The sequence below is a fragment of the Rhagoletis pomonella genome, unplaced genomic scaffold, assembly GCF_013731165.1.
Source record: "Rhagoletis pomonella isolate Grant_MI unplaced genomic scaffold, Rhpom_1.0 Rhpom_scaffold_00013, whole genome shotgun sequence".
NCBI classification, from domain to species: domain Eukaryota; kingdom Metazoa; phylum Arthropoda; class Insecta; order Diptera; family Tephritidae; genus Rhagoletis; species Rhagoletis pomonella.
The window spans coordinates 2,635,191-2,652,943 of NW_023458567.1; the positions used below are offsets into that span (position 1 = coordinate 2,635,191).

General features: G+C 34.7%; 2 protein-coding genes across 5 annotated transcripts in view; both read right to left on the bottom strand.

Moving 5' to 3' along the window:
- Positions 1-3,485, bottom strand: part of LOC118748479 (arginase, hepatic) — a 41,939-nt gene extending 38,454 nt beyond the window's left edge. The window contains exons 1-2 of the mRNA XM_036482944.1: positions 3,281-3,485; positions 2,999-3,196 (exon numbers count right to left, since the gene is read on the bottom strand). Coding sequence (XP_036338837.1) covers positions 2,999-3,196; positions 3,281-3,485 — 403 coding nt within the window. The remainder of the gene's footprint in view (positions 1-2,998; positions 3,197-3,280) is intronic.
- A 4,479-nt stretch (positions 3,486-7,964) lies between these two features.
- Positions 7,965-17,753, bottom strand: part of LOC118748480 (carboxypeptidase D) — a 50,043-nt gene continuing 40,254 nt past the window's right edge. For all 4 annotated transcript variants that reach the window (XM_036482945.1, XM_036482948.1, XM_036482946.1 and 1 more), the window contains 8 exons: positions 15,184-15,289; positions 12,305-12,947; positions 11,758-12,167; positions 11,415-11,685; positions 11,114-11,337; positions 10,740-10,892; positions 9,566-10,656; positions 7,965-8,626 (listed from right to left, as the gene is read on the bottom strand). In XM_036482945.1, coding sequence (XP_036338838.1) covers positions 8,484-8,626; positions 9,566-10,656; positions 10,740-10,892; positions 11,114-11,337; positions 11,415-11,685; positions 11,758-12,167; positions 12,305-12,947; positions 15,184-15,289 — 3,041 coding nt within the window. In that variant the 3' untranslated portion in view covers positions 7,965-8,483. The remainder of the gene's footprint in view (positions 8,627-9,565; positions 10,657-10,739; positions 10,893-11,113; positions 11,338-11,414; positions 11,686-11,757; positions 12,168-12,304; positions 12,948-15,183; positions 15,290-17,753) is intronic.

Consider the following 17,753-nt stretch of genomic DNA (forward strand, 5'->3'; position numbering starts at 1 on the left):
AATTTTTGTTAAATATTTGCAAAGTTTTTAAAGTTAATTTTTTGTTATTTTTTTATTTTTTTATTTTATATTTTATTTTATTTTCGTGCTTAAACCAAAACCATACAAATTTCCATTAAAATGATTAACTTTAAGAATCAGCAAAAAAATATTTAACAAATATCACCTAATACTAATTTTTGCACCCCCTGTATATTTCTATCAGGCAGTTTCTGCAATTCACTTCCGTTGTTGAAATTCACTCGGAAGTGAACTGCAGCGGTCTATATAATGGGTCGATTACGGATGTCAACCCAACTTCAGTTTGCGTTGCCAGTGGCTGAAATTGTGTTACAGATGGTAACTGGCAACTGAGTTGCTATACTGGCAACTGCACCTTTGTGGTTGCCGCGCAAATTTTGATTGTGAAAATTTATTTATTTTTTAACTGTTTCCACGGCTTATTTACACTCAAATCGTGGTTGCTGGCACCTCAAAACTTGGTTATTTTCAACTTTGCAGCACTTAACTATAGTTGCTATTCATAATACACATTTTCGTTGCAGTGGCGTTGCCCTTCGGCAACTCAACTGATGTTGGTTTGCTATTCATAATCGACCCATAAATTAAAAAACAGCACACATATGATGGTTTGCTATCGAATTTGTGAGACCGGTAAATTCATATGAAATGCTCGATAAGATTGGCTGATTCATTCAGTTCATAGTTTTCTAAGGACAAGGCGCGTAATTAAAAAGTGCAGTCTGATCTGCATTGGTCTATTTTCGCCGTTTTTATAGTGAATTTTCACAACGTGTTGCTGAATTAAAAATAAAAAGTCGGTAGATTACTCACTAAAGACTTGATCAAATTTAAAACCAACTACTACATCTATAAATTAATAATAATAAGTTGTACCTATAACTACTCTGTAAGGAAACGAAAATGTTAGATAGAGCCTTTCTATATTAGGGTATTAAACAAATTCCCCTTTATGAAGGAAAAATGATACTCACTAAAATAAGAATAAAAAACCAAGGCTGAAAGCAATTAAAAAATTAAAAAAGTATATAAAAAACCAAAGAAAAATAAAATAATATAAAAATATAAATACAAAAAAAGTTAAAAAATAAAATTAAAAACAGGAAAAAATTAAAAGTAAAAAATATAAATTTTATAATTGTTATATCTATGGTCATAAACAATAACCGCCTAAGTCGACTTAAGAAAGAATTGAGTTATATATGCTATCGTATTCTGTGTGAAATCCCTATTTAAAACATATTTTGGTTTCCCCCTAAGGATAACATTACGATCCAAATGTTTAAAATGTTTTTTCTCGAATTCAGATTTTTCGACTTAGGCGGTTATTGCTTAATTTTAGTTATTTTTTCCATAAAAACATAGTTTATTCTTCAAAAAACCGTATGCTTCCAAGTTTCAAAGGGTGTGCAATATTTAAAAAAAAATTCAACATTTGTAAAAAATTTCAGGTTTTTTTATTATATTACTGAGTGGAAGACCTATCTCGGCAGCCAGTTCGAAAAAGCCCTATCTCAGAAAACTTTTCAAGAACGCCATATTTAATAATTTTATTGAAAAACGCCCTATCTCATCGGAAAACATATTGAAAATATGCTGAGATAGGGTGTTTTTGAACCGAATTCTGAGATAGGGCGTTCTTCAACCAAATTCTGAGATAAGGTGTTTTCGAAATGGCTGCTGAGATTTGCCAGAAACATGAATGTGTAAAAAATAAAATTTTGGGAAATCAAGTTCTAGAGGTTTTTTATGAGACTTACGATATCTTAGAAAAATTTTCAGTACTCAGTTTGTAGTCAATTAAATTTTAGCGCAAGCTTGAAGTACCTATGGCTTACCGTAAATTTTTTTTTTTTTTTTGTTGAAGGTGTTGCTCATTTTCTTCCCTTTAAAAAATCGTCGAACACACTGTAAGTTCTAGCTATTTCAAACTTGCTCTTAAATTTAATGGGCAACAAAACTGGGCTCGAATTAACACCCGTTCACGGATCGAAAACCATACGAAAGAAAATTACGTGACACGTCCGGCAGTATAAGCTGAATGGGACAAAGAGTACGTTCACGTATGTCATAATGCGAAAATTGTTTTTTACGTGACGAGTATGACGTGACGTATGGTACGATTCGAGCCCTGCATACTCAAAATCTTTCTAAGATATCCAATAAAAAAGCTTTTACGGATGTCTGCTCAATTTTCCTAATATTTGTATGTACAAAGATTAAAACCTGGGCTCGAATCGTAACATCCGATCACGGGTCGAAAACCATACGAAAGAAAATTACGTGATACGTCAGCCAGTATAAGCTGAATGGGACAAAAAGTACGTTCACGCATGTCATAATCCGAAAAATTTGGTTTTACCTGACGAGTAGTACGATATCGTATGTGGCGATTCGAGTCCTGGATTCATACGGTTTTTGTTGAAGAATATACTATCACTCCTATTGCGAGTGTCAACTAGTAGTAGATAAACGACTATTATTCGAATATAGCTTTTCCATGGTATTGTGAATGTCAATTTCTCGTTCAATAAGCGACTGTGAATAGTTTTTAGTCGCTCATCCTTCAAACTGTTTATTTGTATAAGGATGAGCGCCTATAATTTATTCACACTGATATATTGAACTAGACAACGACGTTCACAATATCATGGAAAAGCGATAATCGAATAACAGTCGTTTATCTACTATTGGTCGACATTCGCAATAGGGGTGTATATTTTTATAAAAACTCAAACTAAAATTAAATATGTATCAAGAAAAAATAAAACGTAAATTTTTAAAACTTGTGAGCTTTGTAATTTTAGTTAATATACCATGCACCGTTATCAGTTATTCTCTTGCATCAATCAATTTCGGTTAGGTTCAAAACTAAAACTAAATTTTAGGCCTCTCTTTAGAGCGCAATAAATTCACTACTTTTCTTTTTTTTAATGAACTTTGCAACACCGTCCGCTCAGTGGCGTTTCTTGCTTACCGAATCCAATTGCATGATCACCGCCGATAGTCAAAAACTGATCGTTCTCCTGCAACAGTTCTTGCACCTTGCGGATCAGCGCCTTATTGCAGCCCATAAATTCACCATAGTTCTTAATGTTGCGGTATTCGGGCGCTTCTGTCGGTATAGGATCGACTTCGAATTGCAGATCGCCATAGTCATGCACTTGCAAATTGCCTGGACGGTTGAGAACGCGAATATGTATGTACTTAGTTTTTGCATTCAAATGAAATACCGCTGAAATTTCTTTCGGTCACTTACCATAGGACACCTGTTCGAGCAGCGGTACGAGCCCATTTTCGCGCAGCAATGCAGGCGCACGCTCTACACCGCCCTTGCCCTGACCCTTCGAGAAGGGCACACCGATAATGCCCAGGCGCGCTTTCGAGTCGCTATCCGCGTGGCTGCTGAAATTACGTGCGTGCCGCAATTGGCTCGCGACGCGTGTGGCACAGCGCTTCAACATTTTTTGTTTTTTTTTTCAAATATTTTTATTTTTTCCTAAAAATATTTAGCTATTTTAGAACTTTGCACAGTACACAGCACGTGAATGATCCGCAGATTTTAACTAGCCGCTACGCGTGTTTCACTTGCGCTTTCACTCGACACTAACTACTCGCCTGAAGCTATAAGGCGAAAACTGCTACTGGCTTGTTTTTTTTTTAATTTTTGGAAAGAAAACAGCTGATAAGCATAAATCGGAATTGTTTTCTTGCAGATATAGAGATTAGTTGCTGATGGTGGTAAGATTTTAAGCGTCCACGCCTATTTTCAGCCGTTCCTCTGGTGGTTCTTGGGGTTTTCTTTTTTTGTTTTTATTTATAATTTTTTAGTCACGCAAAAAAATATGATGAAAGTTGGAAAAAAATTTGCAAAGTGACTGAAGCTATTCAAAGAGGTGCTGATTAGCCTGCCAAAGGCTACGCGAATGAAAAACGGACGCCATCAAAACTGAAAGATGCTGCGGGAAGGCCGCTAACGCAAGCGAATTGTGTGGAGAGATGACGCTGGCGCTCGCGAAAGTGATAAGCCGGTAGTGATAACCTTTCTAAACTGGTGCGTCGATGTACATACACACATATGTCGTGACTTTGAGTATGTATTAGGAGATGGAATGAGTGTGAGGGCAAGTTTTTATTATTGATTTAAACTTGATTTCAATACAAGGAATCGCATTTTTTGTGTTTATAGCAATAACCATAGTTATCGATAGTTTTCCCGATGAATGTGGGAATAGAAATATGGATATATTCATCAATAAACAGGTCGTTAAATTCTTATGTATGTATATCGGTTAAAATAGAGCTAACGGTTTCGATAAATGTGCGTAAGTGTGTATAGATAAATATATAATATTATCGATTATCTCATCGCCAATAATGACGACAGCGATATTGGTAAGTATACTGATAAAATAGCCGATAAATTTATCGATAAATATAATTTTCGAAAAATACTTTTTTTGTGATACGAGTACAATATCGAGATCGAAATTTTATAGTTTTTCTCACCTAACCCACCCATACAGCTCCATAGCCGAAAATCTCGCGTCCAAAAGTCCTAATCCGTTATAGTGAACAAAAAACACGTATTATGGCCTCAATTTTCATATTTTACATTCATTTAATTTTTCCCCTATGAAATGTTTAATATCTAGAATCTAGATATAGCTGAATGAAAATAATAAAACGCCCAAAGGGCCCAAAGGGCCCAAAAGAAAAAAAAAAACAAGACTGGAAATCGCAATTTCTAATTATTTTTCGTTACATTTTGATTATTTATGAATATGATATTTTTTTTATTAATCCTCGAAGAAATATCGCAAGTATGTAATAGTGAAAGACTGAATAATGCGACAATTTTTACTTCCGCTATCTGAGATGTATTTGTATACTGGGCCGGCCTCTAGGCGTTTAGCATCGATAGCAGTCTAGGATGCACCGCTATGTGATGCTCTTCTATGTGATACCGATATTGCTGTAATCGGTTAACATTTGACCGCTGTGACGATTTTTTTGCGCCAGTTTAGATTACAGATTTACAGGCCTCTCAAACTGTCGGCACGCCACTTCCGCTATGATTGTCGAGGTGTTTGTTGTAATGCGTTTATTTTATATGTATGAGATTCCAAATGAGATGGCGCGTCGATCGAAGTACTTCCTAAAAAAATTGGAATAACCGCTAAAAAGATATCCAAGAACTTTCGAGAAGGTTAATATTAGTTTTTTGGTCTAAAATTTTCCCTAATTAGGTTTTGGGAAAAAAAGTTGATAACTTCAAATGGCTGACGAATTTCAACCTCGTTTTTGAAATTTTCAGCCCCTAAAAATAGCGGAATTTCCGTCGAGCACTTGCTGCTTTTCCGCGAATTTTTCTGAAGAAGGTTTAGGATTTGGAAAATTTCTAAAACGGTTTTTAAAGAGCTAAACTTTTATAGGTTTCTGCCAAATATACAAATATTAGGTAAGCTAATTTTTTCAGGCCGATATACTCTCAAACTCTCGGGACGCAACATCGATTGTGATACTCGAAATGTTTGTTGTAATGCGTGAATTTTAGAAATCCTTCATCCATTTGATATTTCTTCTATTAAAACTTTAATTTTCCTCAAAATCGAATGAGGAAATTTTTAGCTGAAATTGAATTTTTTTTTTTTTTAATTTGCGTATGCGTATGCGCATGCGTGAATAGACGGGGCGGCTGCATTAAATTTTTAACGCCACTGGAGTGGGTAATGAAAATACAGAGAGCAATATACAAGGGCAGAAACAAAGGCAAGGGCAACGACAAAACCACAGACACAGTGGCGTTAAAAGTTCAATGCAGCCGCACCTATCTATTCACGCATGCGCATACGCATACGCAAAAATTAAGTTTTAATTTCTGAGCAAATAATAATACTTAAAACGTAACGATTATTTTCCGAGCAAAAAATTAGAATCAAAAAATAATCGTTGTTTCGAGCAAAAAATAAAACTCTGTTAATAACGATTAAAAAGTGACTTTTATAATAAAAATTATGACCGTTACGATCCCTGCTTTATTTTCCAAAATCGCTATTATTTGCCACGCCCCTCTTTTGTGCTTGCTGATATGGAGCCTTAGAATGAAAACAACATTTTTTTGTGGTTTTCGCTAATAAATATGTATGTATATGCTTTATTACTTTTTTCATTCGTTAAAAAATATAATTCCTTACACGCTAAAAATTACGCTGCACAATTTGTGTGTATGTATGTATGTATATCTGTTTATGTACTTACTAAATTTTACATTTTGCTAGCATTCTTGCAATGCCTTTTTGTGTGCACACTTAGGTTTTTTTATGATTTCGTTCAATAAGCAAATATATGTAAATAAAAAAAAATGTTGTATGATTTATAATTTTTTGAAAATCGGTCATCGGTTTTAATATACTACATACTTCATAAAAATTAACTTTATTTCATCATATTTATATTTCTATAAATTTTCTTAGCTTATTGTACACTTTTGGTATACAAAACGTTTTTTTTTTATTAAATATATAAAAATGTATAAAAATGTACTCTAAACAAATTAAACAGCATAAAAAAGTTACATACATACGTACTTCAAATACAACCTCTGCGGAGAATTTGCTTTAAAAAATAGTGCCATACTGGTTGAATTTTTATGGAATGTTGGATTCATTGGGGGAATTTTTTCTTAATTTATTATTTATAAAAATATCTAAACCAAACTTCCAAGTGTAAATTTTACTTATTTTCTTATTCTTTTTAATTTTTTTAAGCAATATTTAAACTATTTTGTTTTCGGAAAAAAATTAATAAATTTGGTTACAAGAACAAGTAATGAAATAAAATTCAAAAACTGAATAACAAAAAAAGCTAAATTAAATAAAAAAAAAAAAAACAATTTAAATTAAAAAAATAAAACAATAAAAAATAAATAAAAAAAAACAAATTAAACAAAACCCAAAATTAAAGAAAAAAAATTAAAGAAAAAAAATTAAAAACCACAAAATTTTATATAAAAAGGAACTAAACTTCATAAGTTTACAAAAATTTTAAGATTAAAAATTAAAATGTTTACATACATAAATCATACCTACCATAAGAATTTTTACTAAAAAAATTAACTAAATATTACCAATAAAAAATTTTTATCTTATGTTTTTATAGATATTGCACGCGGGAAAAAAAATGTTCAAGGAAGTCTTAAATTCAATTAATTAAAAGAATTGAATCATTTGCGGCAATTGATTACCATCAAAAATATTTTTTAGTTAGATAATGAACAAAATATTAAGCAAAAGTAGATTGGAGAATTATAAATAGCACTCTTGGGTTTTTTAGTATTTGTCGTTTTTAATATTGGGGAATCTTTTGTTTTCAAAAGCTTATTAAATTTATTATTTTTTAATGAAATTTAAAAAAATTGTCATTTTTATTTTTCTTTAATTTGTTAAAAAAGCCTTATTGATAAAAAGGGAATGTATAATTTTAAAACTGCTCATTTATTAATGTATTAGCTGCAAACTTTCTTTTTTTTTAACACGCAAAATAGTTTAGCATTTGAAATAACTATTTAAGTAGCTGCCTACAGAATTGAACCACTCTTTTATTTAAAACATTAGCGATTTTTATTTCACTTCAGTCTTTGTTTAGCAAATAATTTCATTAAATAAATTCAAAAAATATATATATACATATGTGAAATTTTTCATAAATTCAGAAAATGTATAAGCATTTCAATTTAAGTCTATTTTACTTTTTATGCATATTGGTCTTTAGAAAAATTAGCAACAATAAAATTGTACAAAAGAGAGTAACAGCAAAAAAGAGTAAGAGTACTACTGGGCAAAACTCTTTACGAATTAAAAAAAATTTTTTTTTTTTAATTTCATCGCCATTATTTTTTAACTTTTCAATGTTAATTTTTTTCTTATGAACTTCGCTATACGTTTTTTTTACATTAGATTTTACGTTACGCATTTTTATCAACATTTTTATGTTAACTCTGTTCTTTAGATGAGATTCGATTGGAGTGGTTGGCAGTAGTGGTTCGAATTTTTTTGTTGACTTCAAGTTTTCAAAGACACTTGCTAGAATTTCATAAAATAATTCTTTTTAATAGAATAGTTAATATCATTTTAAGCATTTTTTTAATCTTTCATGTCTGGTGTGTATAAAAATACTATAAAAAATTTTATTTGCCAAATAATCAAATATTAGTACTTAACTACTCACACATTTTATTAAAAGGTATGTACATATGTATGCATGCAAGCATGTAGAGCGTAATATTGTTTCTAAAAATGCTTTTTACAAGTTTTTTAAAGTCTATATTATTTAGTACGTATGTAGTTTCCATAAATAAATATATATATATATGTATATATTTTCTTCTTACTACATTGTCAGAATTGTTATTTGTAGCTTGTTATTGTTGTTGTTATATATTTTCATATGTCCTCTCTAGATCACAGTTGATTTCGTTTATCCAACATAACAATATCTTCGCCACTATCTTCATTGAAGTCGTTATCAAAATCATCATCGTCATCATCGTCGCTGCGACCGTGTTCAATGTGCTCGTCAAAGTACGGCTGTATGGACATGCCGTCTGTGAAAAGAAAAATGTTTAGTTAGGCAGGCCAAATTAGAAATTTGTTGTACCATATTAAAAAAAAAATCACAAATGTGGCTTTAAGTGGTATTTATCGATACATTATATCATTATCGATGTACTAATAGGCATCGTTATCGTTAAATGTATTGGTTTATTTTTTATGTCCCCATAATTTCTTGTCAGAGTCCATATAATAATCATTCTTTAAAGTACAAAACCGCGTATCGTGGTTCTGCAAAATTTCGTAACTGACATTTGTGCCAAAAAAGATATTCGCTCACGGGAAGCACCAGGCATCAAGCCCTTATCCATTCATACTAAAATATCGATACTTAGATATAAGAAGAAAAGATAAATAGGGATAAAAAAAAAGAGACCCGTTTTGAAATAAGACAAACCTTCTCCTATAAAATTGTGACAACCTCACATATGAGGTTTTGCATTTTCTTAATACGCGGTGTTGTATTTTAAACGACGTAATGATTTATCAGAAGTGATGCATTCATCGATATGTTTATCTTTAAATTAATCAAAATCGTTATTAGGGCTGGAAGTTCTATCCGGATAAAATTCAAATGTCTGGATATTCGTTTGTGTTTAAATGAAGCGTTTTATTATTTATTTTGCAACTCGATAGATTCTGTAAATTTGAGAATTTTACGAAGCCGCTCAAATATTTAGAATATTTCGAACGTTATGGATGTCTAAATTTTTTACATCAGAAACAAACAGAAAATAGCCGGCTTTTGCTGAGTCCCTATATATAAATCGATATCGCATCTTGAGGGTTCCTACTGCGAATAATCGAAATAAAGTGATGGAAACTCATATACCCAAGCGAATTGCTTTAACTACTTAGACTCACTTTACTCACAAGTACTTTCACCCAAATTTTCTTTCTACTTAGTAATAATGGGTAATGTATCTACTTACTTTTAATGGGAGACCGGAAAAGTTCCGTTTCACCATCCTCGCCATCGTCCTCGAATAGTTCTTTACCCTTCTGCGGCAACAACGAGAAACTGTAGTACCGCTTATCGGCGCGATGTCGCCGTGCCACCATGAATTGCACGCACAGGAAGAACAGAATCATAGCAACAATTATCACTATGCTGGCAAATAAGATGAACAACCAACGCGGCATACCCCAAACATGCTCGTCCACCTTCAGTCGGAATATGACGCCACGCACCGCGCCACTTTCCACATGCACTGCACGCTGTGTGCCCTCATGGCGCGGTGCCTCCACCTTCAGTGTGATTTCGCCCAGCGGCACGCCGCGTATGCTGTAAGCGCCCAGACTATCGGTGAAATTGCGCAGGTATTCGCGCGTGTGCGGCGCTATCACCGACACCTTGGCATGCTTCACTGGATGGTTGCTGATATCCAGAACGAAGCCGGAGATGGTCGCAGTTTGAGCGGTGAGCGAGGTGGCACTGCCTGTGTTGTCGATATATCCGCTGTCGCCGCCTCCCAACCGATGTATTTCACTTACGCCGGTCAGCAGCGCGTAAGCGTTCAACTGCACCACACCCAAATTGTTGATCTGGTGTGGTGTGACCGTAACGCGCTTCACCGTCGACTCATAGCCGGACGCGCTTATCTCCAACGCATACTCGCCAGCTGGTAAAATAATTTGAAAGCGCGCCGCATTGCGCGTCACATTATAGACATGCTTATGGTCGATGAGGCGTATGAATGCCTCGCGCAGCGGTTCGCTCTTGTCATTGTGTACAACGCCGACTATGCCTGTTTCGATCAGCCGTAGGAAATTCTTGATTTTATTGATATTTGTGCGCCAAACGGAGGCGATATTCGACTGAACGGGCATGCGACAGCAGGAGAGCCCTAAACTGAAGAGTGGAATGTTGTACATTTTGTAAAGGAGGTTGGTAAGCCGCTCGGTGGCTGCATGATGAAGCGAACGCGTGCTGGTGGTGGGACATTGAAGCGGCGGTGCGTTGAATTCGCTGTCTTTGATGATGTGCGCGAATTTCTCAATGACCGGCTCGCCTTTGGGGTAGCTATGAGCGGCAGAGTAAGCAGGAGGAAAGGACAGATATTTATATGTATGCGCAATATAAAAAAAAGATGGAAGATTGCTTACATTAATTCTGAACTGCCAGCAGTGAAGGTTAACATCAAATCGAATCGTTCGCTTTCCAAGAATTGCAACAACAAATCGCGCTTCTTCTCCGATTCAGGGCTGAGCATACGATCGGCGAGTTCATTGCCCAGTTCGGGATCACAAATCGAGTTGCTGTGGATCAAAGAGAGAGAGGGAAATTATAGTGTAGCTTTAAAAAGCTTCTCGCGTGGAATATGCTTTGATTGTGAATGATATGTTATTTGGCACGCAAACAGAGCGTTTTAAGCTTTCAATACACTTCATATAAGTAACATATAGACGTGCACCGGGTAACAACTCTTTTTGTCCATTGCTGAATTTAAGATAAATCAATAGTAATGATATGAACTCACTTTCTGTTATACATTTTGAAGATGACCTCAAAGTTATCGGTTAAAGGTAAAAGATATAAGACACTTCTTTGCAGCATATTCAAGGTGCCTGTGTCGCGTATTTTATATCCCTCAAGTACGTGACGTGCCACATTCATGGTGATTTCACGCCCCAGTGGCGAGGTTGTGTCGAAGAATGAACTCAATATAAGTATTTTGTATTTGCTCTCCTCCGGCTCTCCAATCTATAAATGATTTAAAAAGAAATTAATGTCGAAAGCATATACAAAGTTAATTTTTCTTTAATATTGGCAACACTTACGTCTGACGTTAGCTTAATGGAGTTGTAGTAAATTCCAAATTCACTCTCCGCATAGCCGAAGGTAGCAATCTGTCCGTGGCGAGTCTCAAATTCTGCCAAGCGTTGTCGGATCTCCGGGTTGCTGTGATAGCGTGTCTTCACCACATTCTCGATGATACGGAAATCATTAGCTGACGACCAATGCTGTGGATCGTCACGCATCAGTATCACATCCAGTCGCATTTCATGTGTGTCTTCCGGGATTTCGATTTCCTCGCGGTAGGGCGCAAATCTGTGCAGTAAAAACGAATTATTTTTAGAATTAGCAACACCATCGATGCATTTTCGCCTGCAGTACTCTCACCCATCAGCTATTATCGTGATGTTATGCCTGCCTGGTAGCGCCAGCTTCCAGTAATCACCGTATACACCACTGAAACTGGCATGCTTGGCTCCGTCCAGCATTACCACCGCGCCCGCAATAGCTGTGCCGATGGAACTACGCACCGTGCCATGCACTCCATAATGTACCTGCTCGATGAATTTCAGCAGTGGCTCACGGTTGTCGTGCCAATATTTAGGAAGCTCATCGGTCATTGGAAACTTGTCGCAGCCCAGCTCGAGTGTAAGTTCCAGCACGCCAGCGCGTACATAGTTCCAATCCTGCATGCCGCCGGTTACGCTGTACCATTGGGCGCCATTAACAATGCCTTGCGGGAAGATCTCGTGTTTGAAGGAGGGACAGGGATTGCCGAGATGCATAGAGGGGTGGGCCTGAAAACAAATATGTTTAGATTAAACTAGAACCCATGAAATATTTTGGCTAAACCTGGAGCTTAAAATAAGCTTCTAAATTACACAAAATCGCTGTTAAGGTGAAAGTTATGCCTCAGCCTCATTCGCTCACTCACCTCCGAGTACACCAGCGCCAAATGTTTGAACAAATCATTCTCCTCCGTCGGATTTATTTTCCTCCCGACATTCGTTGCTATGCGCAGACGCGCTATCGGATCGGAGAAATCATTCTCATTGTCATCGTACGGATAGTTGGCCACCAATGATCCGCCATGCAAATTTGCCGACAATACAAACGGAATCGAAAGTGTCCAATTCATCACCGCTGCCACTTCCGGTTCTGTTACCGCATTGTACTTATCCGTACCATACTGATCGGGAAAATTGCGATTCAAATCGATATGATTGGCATTCTCACGTCCATTGCCACTCGTTTTATCACCCTCGTGCGAGATCTCATACCCGTCGGGATTCATGCTATAGAGAAAATGCATGCGCGTCGTATTTACCAGCTTTGTAATGCGTTCATCGACCCCGTAACGTTCGCACATGTACTTCGTGAGTAGCAGCAGCATTTCCTTGCCGACAACTTCATTGCCATGCATATTGGCGACATATTTGAATTCTGGTACGCCGGGTATATGCTGTCCGGGTGTGGCGAATATCTCCATAACCCAGAGATCGCGATGCTGCACGCTCTGACCGATTGAATAGAGACGTGTGATGCTTGGATATGATTCGGCGATGTTGCGAATGAATCTAGAATGCGTTTGGGGAGTCGTAAAGGGAAAAAGACGTTGGACGTAGTTGGTTAGTTAATGGCTTCGCAGGAAATTTGTAAAGAAGCGTGCTAGGAACTCAAGCAGTCATCCATGTCAGAATGAACATTTGTGCAAGCACACATACTTACATACATACACACGTGTGGAAGAATACTATTCCATGGTGGTATGCCTTGCGAAAGCTGTTATACTTAACTTAACAGAGAGAGCTTAAAGCATAGACAGACGGCAGGGTTGATCTGGATCAACTCGTTAATTAGGAATTATCTGCAGTTGATCCGGATTAAGTTCTAGTGTTAATTCCCAAAATTAAATCGGATCAATGGAATTTTTGATGACAAGCCTGGTAAAATGGCCAGAACTTGTATATTGTACAAGTAAGCAAAAATTTATTTCGAACCGAATCTTGGCTGCATATATTTTATACAAGGTTCGCGAACGAACAAAAAAAGGTCTAGATGGATCATCCCTTTTATGTAATTACATAGAAAAATAAATAAAAGTCATAATTGAACAACAAGTAAAATATATAAGTTCGGGCGGAGCCGAACATTAAATGCCCGGCGCAAGTATTAAATAGTTTTTTCACCTTTCCGAAAACTACCGCTACATAGTAAGCAGGGGTGGTTTTACCCCTATTGATAATGAGATAAACTTATATGTGGGCGGTATCACGCCCATTTTTCAAAATTCCGTAATAACGTTTCTTCTATTCAAGAAATTTCTGTAAGTATGAATTTTGAGCAAATTAGCGTCCTTAAATTTCGAAATATCAAAGTTGAAAAGCATTTCTGAAATTTACCATTATATGAAAAGTGGGCGTAGTTTTAGTCCGATTTCAATAATTTTTAACGGTTTGCTTTTATGTGGGAAGCACAATTATCATAATGAGATTGGTATGGATGAGAATTGGTCGAACGGTTACCGAGATACACATATACATATATATATCTGGCCATAAGTGGGCGGTACCACGCCCATATTCCTAAATTCTATCATAGAGGTATTTTTTCCCAAAGAATTATTGCAAAAATCAATTTTAAATACATTAGCTTCAGTATTACTGATTTATCGAAGATTTCGTATTTCTCTAAACTACCGTTATATGGAATGTGGACGTGGTTATTGTCCGATTTTCTAAACTTCAGCCGATTGGTATGTGGTACCAAGGCCAACAGCGGTGGAGTGGTTACCAAGATATACAAATGTAATCATAAGTGGGTGTGGCTGCGCCCATTTCCAAAAAATTTATAATATTTTTATTTTTCGTCTAAAAATCATTGTAAATATCAATTTTGAATGTATAAGCTTCAGTTGTTACTTAAATATCGCAGTTTTCGTACTTCTGAAAAATACCGCTATGTGGGAGGTAGGCGTGGTTATTGCCCGATTTTGCCCATTTTCAATACCGTTCGTCCTACGCTGAAAAGAAGTACACATACTTCAACTTTTACTCGAGTTATCGTGTGCACAGACGGGCGGACGAACGGACGGAAGGACAGACAGTCACCGCTTAATCGATTTATTTTTTCATTCTGATCATTTATGTATACATTTGTCTATAGCTACCTCGATTCGTTTTGACTAATACAAAAACCGTTATGTGACAAAGTTATAATACCCTTGTGCACAAGTGCGCTCGGGTATAAAAATTAAATGAAAATTCTACTGGCAATCGAACACGAAACCACGACCTTGTTAACCCGCATTACTGCCCCTGTATCAAGGTACAATTTTGATCAGATCAACTGCGCCGTTAATCGGGATTAACGTTGCCTTCTGTCAAAAGCACTTACTGTATTTGTGTCACTCGAAGCTTCACCGAAGCATTGAAGAAAAGGTCAGCTTACTTAGGCTTGGAAGTTCTTATATTAAGGCTCCAGCATATAAGTTTGTAACAATGAGATTATCGGACACTTAGCTGAACTTTGAGCTGTATATGATTCTGACTTGAGGAACTTTTTGCATTACGACCAAAATTTTTATCGCTGGCCAATACTTACCTTGCAGTCAGAGTTGTTAACAGCCCACCTCACCTCGTAAGTTCTAAATCTTGTAAAACCTGTTCAGAGCAAGCTTTCAAGCCGAAAGCTCAATTCTAACCTGAATGCTACCACCTGCTATGGGAAACATTACGCAATTTTTCTTCAATCAACTGCTTGAGTTCATAATCTGAAATATTTATACAAATTTTTCTTGTTTTTGATACAAACTTTTCCATTGCCGTGAAATTGTGATGCTCGAACTTGGTGGGTGTTAGAAAATCATCATCGTTGGTCGAAGCTTTGGACCGTTCCACTTTCACCTTGCGGAAATTCCCTAAAAACGAGTAGAACGTACGTATGTATGTAAATAATGAAGTAGAAAGTAAAAGTAAAGAAATTTATAATAACTATGGCCCGATTTGAAAACGAAAGCGTGCGTGTTATGTGTTTACAAATTTAAATTTATGTGTAAAAAATATGCAAAATTTATGCGAATGGGATGCTTTGCAGAATGGAAAAAGAAAAAATCAAAAATAAACAGGTAGGCAACAACCAAATGAGAAATGAATATGAAACCGTTCAAAAATGAAGAACTGGAAATGGCAACAATATAATCAGATATTATATTATAAAGCGATGAACAGATAAAATATAAAAACGAAATTTAGTATTATTGATGGAAACAAACTATGGAGAGATTGATAAACGAAAATACATACCCTATTAATACGTAAAATTTTGAGTTGTTTTGTCTTTAAAATATAATTTTTTTTAATGTTTTCGCCAAAATTGTTCGAAACGAAATACCAATTTTGAATGCAGTGAAATAAAACAAATTGTCGAAAATTAATAAAACTTTCAAGTGGAATTAAAAATTAAAAAAAATAAATGTCTACATTACGAGAATTTACAAACTAAAACAATGAAACCGCCTTAAGGCTGGTATGCAGCTCTTAAGAAATCGGTCAAGAAAAATTTGCCATTATTTCGTGTGTGTATCCAAGGAATGTTGACATTTTTGATACTTCACAGCCTGTTGACTCACTCTTTCCTCAAGAAATAATGGAACACAAACCTGGGTTGCCTTGTGCTCTTTTTTCACAAAAAACTTTAGAAAACCGTAGTAAAAAGCGTAGCAAATTTCTTAAGAACTGCGTACTGCCTGAAGGAAATTTGACTCAATAAAATTTCTTAGCCATTTCTTGTACGTCATTTTGTATGTAATTTCAGCTTTTCTTGAGAACTACATACAGGCCTTTAAATTAAAAAATATTTCGATTTTTTTTTAAATCAAATTTTGAACAATTAAGTAATTTCGAAAGAAATACATACATATGTGGAAAAAAACGTTAAAATATGCAAACAAAAAAATTTATAAATAAAAAATTTTGGGCGTTTTTTTTTTTTTTTTTTTTTAAATAATAAAGTGGAAAAAATGTACCTACTGAAACTCTTGATTAAAAAATATTAAAAAAAAAAATCATTTTTGGAATTTGAATAATCCTAAACTATACAAAAAGTGCAGTGTACTACGAAAAGATTGCCAAAAAATAAGTTTGATTTCGGGGAAAAACTATTTTTTAACAAAATACATATTACCAAACCAAACAAAAAGTGCAATTTATTTTCCACATCCAATACTACTTTGTAGGCAATGGGAGTTCGAAAGTTGCGGTATATCCTTCTATGAACTTTGAATAGATTGTACAAACATACCTAACATTGAAATAAGTCAGAGCAATTTGCTGCCTTTCACAGCTGTTATTGCAGTAATTTTTGGTGCATAAGGGCTAAGTTGCTTTATTGATATAATTAAATTTTTTATTAATTTATGTATGCATAACTCATAGTTACAATATTTCATACTAGTTACATATATATTATGTTAACATATATATTTATGCTTAGCTATGCTACGTATAATTCAATTTGAGAGGAGAAAATGATTTTAAAGAAGATAAATATTTTTTCATACATGTATTTAATATTTTTTTTGCATAAAATTTAGTTTTTTTAATACTTATATTTTAAAAAGTAAAAGCAAATAAGACCCGTAGAGTTCATTTGTTCGTATAATTCCGAGTAAAGTGGATAAAAAAGAGTTCCCAACAAATACCTACTTATATTTTGAGCATATCAGAAAACCTGAATTCAAAAATAATTTTTAAAAATTAACGACTATATATGTATGTAAATGCTGTTGTACATTCAAACCACGTTTGTTAGCTCATTTGCATTTCTCTTACATTTTTTACATTAAAATCTGATTGCAGCATAAAATTATTTGATGATTTTCGGTTTGAAAGTTAGAAACACATTTTTATCTTTAAAATACTTAATACATGTTATTTGACTGCTGTTAAAGAATTTTACTAACACCGGCGTCCCTGAAAGTTTTATCGCTAAACGTATAGTTTGTATCATAACTATACGTCACCCATATTTTATCATGATTTGGCAATTTTTTTAATTGTTTCATAAATTTTGTTTTTATCTAATACGCATATCAATGATCCTCTGCAAAAACGACACAATTCAAAAAATAAAATCCCTTACCACTGTAAGAGACTCATGTATCTAATCCTTGTCTAATCCATGTCTAATAATTATGTGCTAAAGTAAGTAGTAAGGACTACAAAAGGATTAGACAAGGATTAAAGACATGAGCCACATAATAGTAGTAAGAGTTTTTATTTTTGAATTTTGAATTGTGTCATTATTGCAGAGGTCCATCGATATTTACTTAGTTCATTCCATAATAAAAACCATATACTACATAAGTCCAACTTTGTATTAAT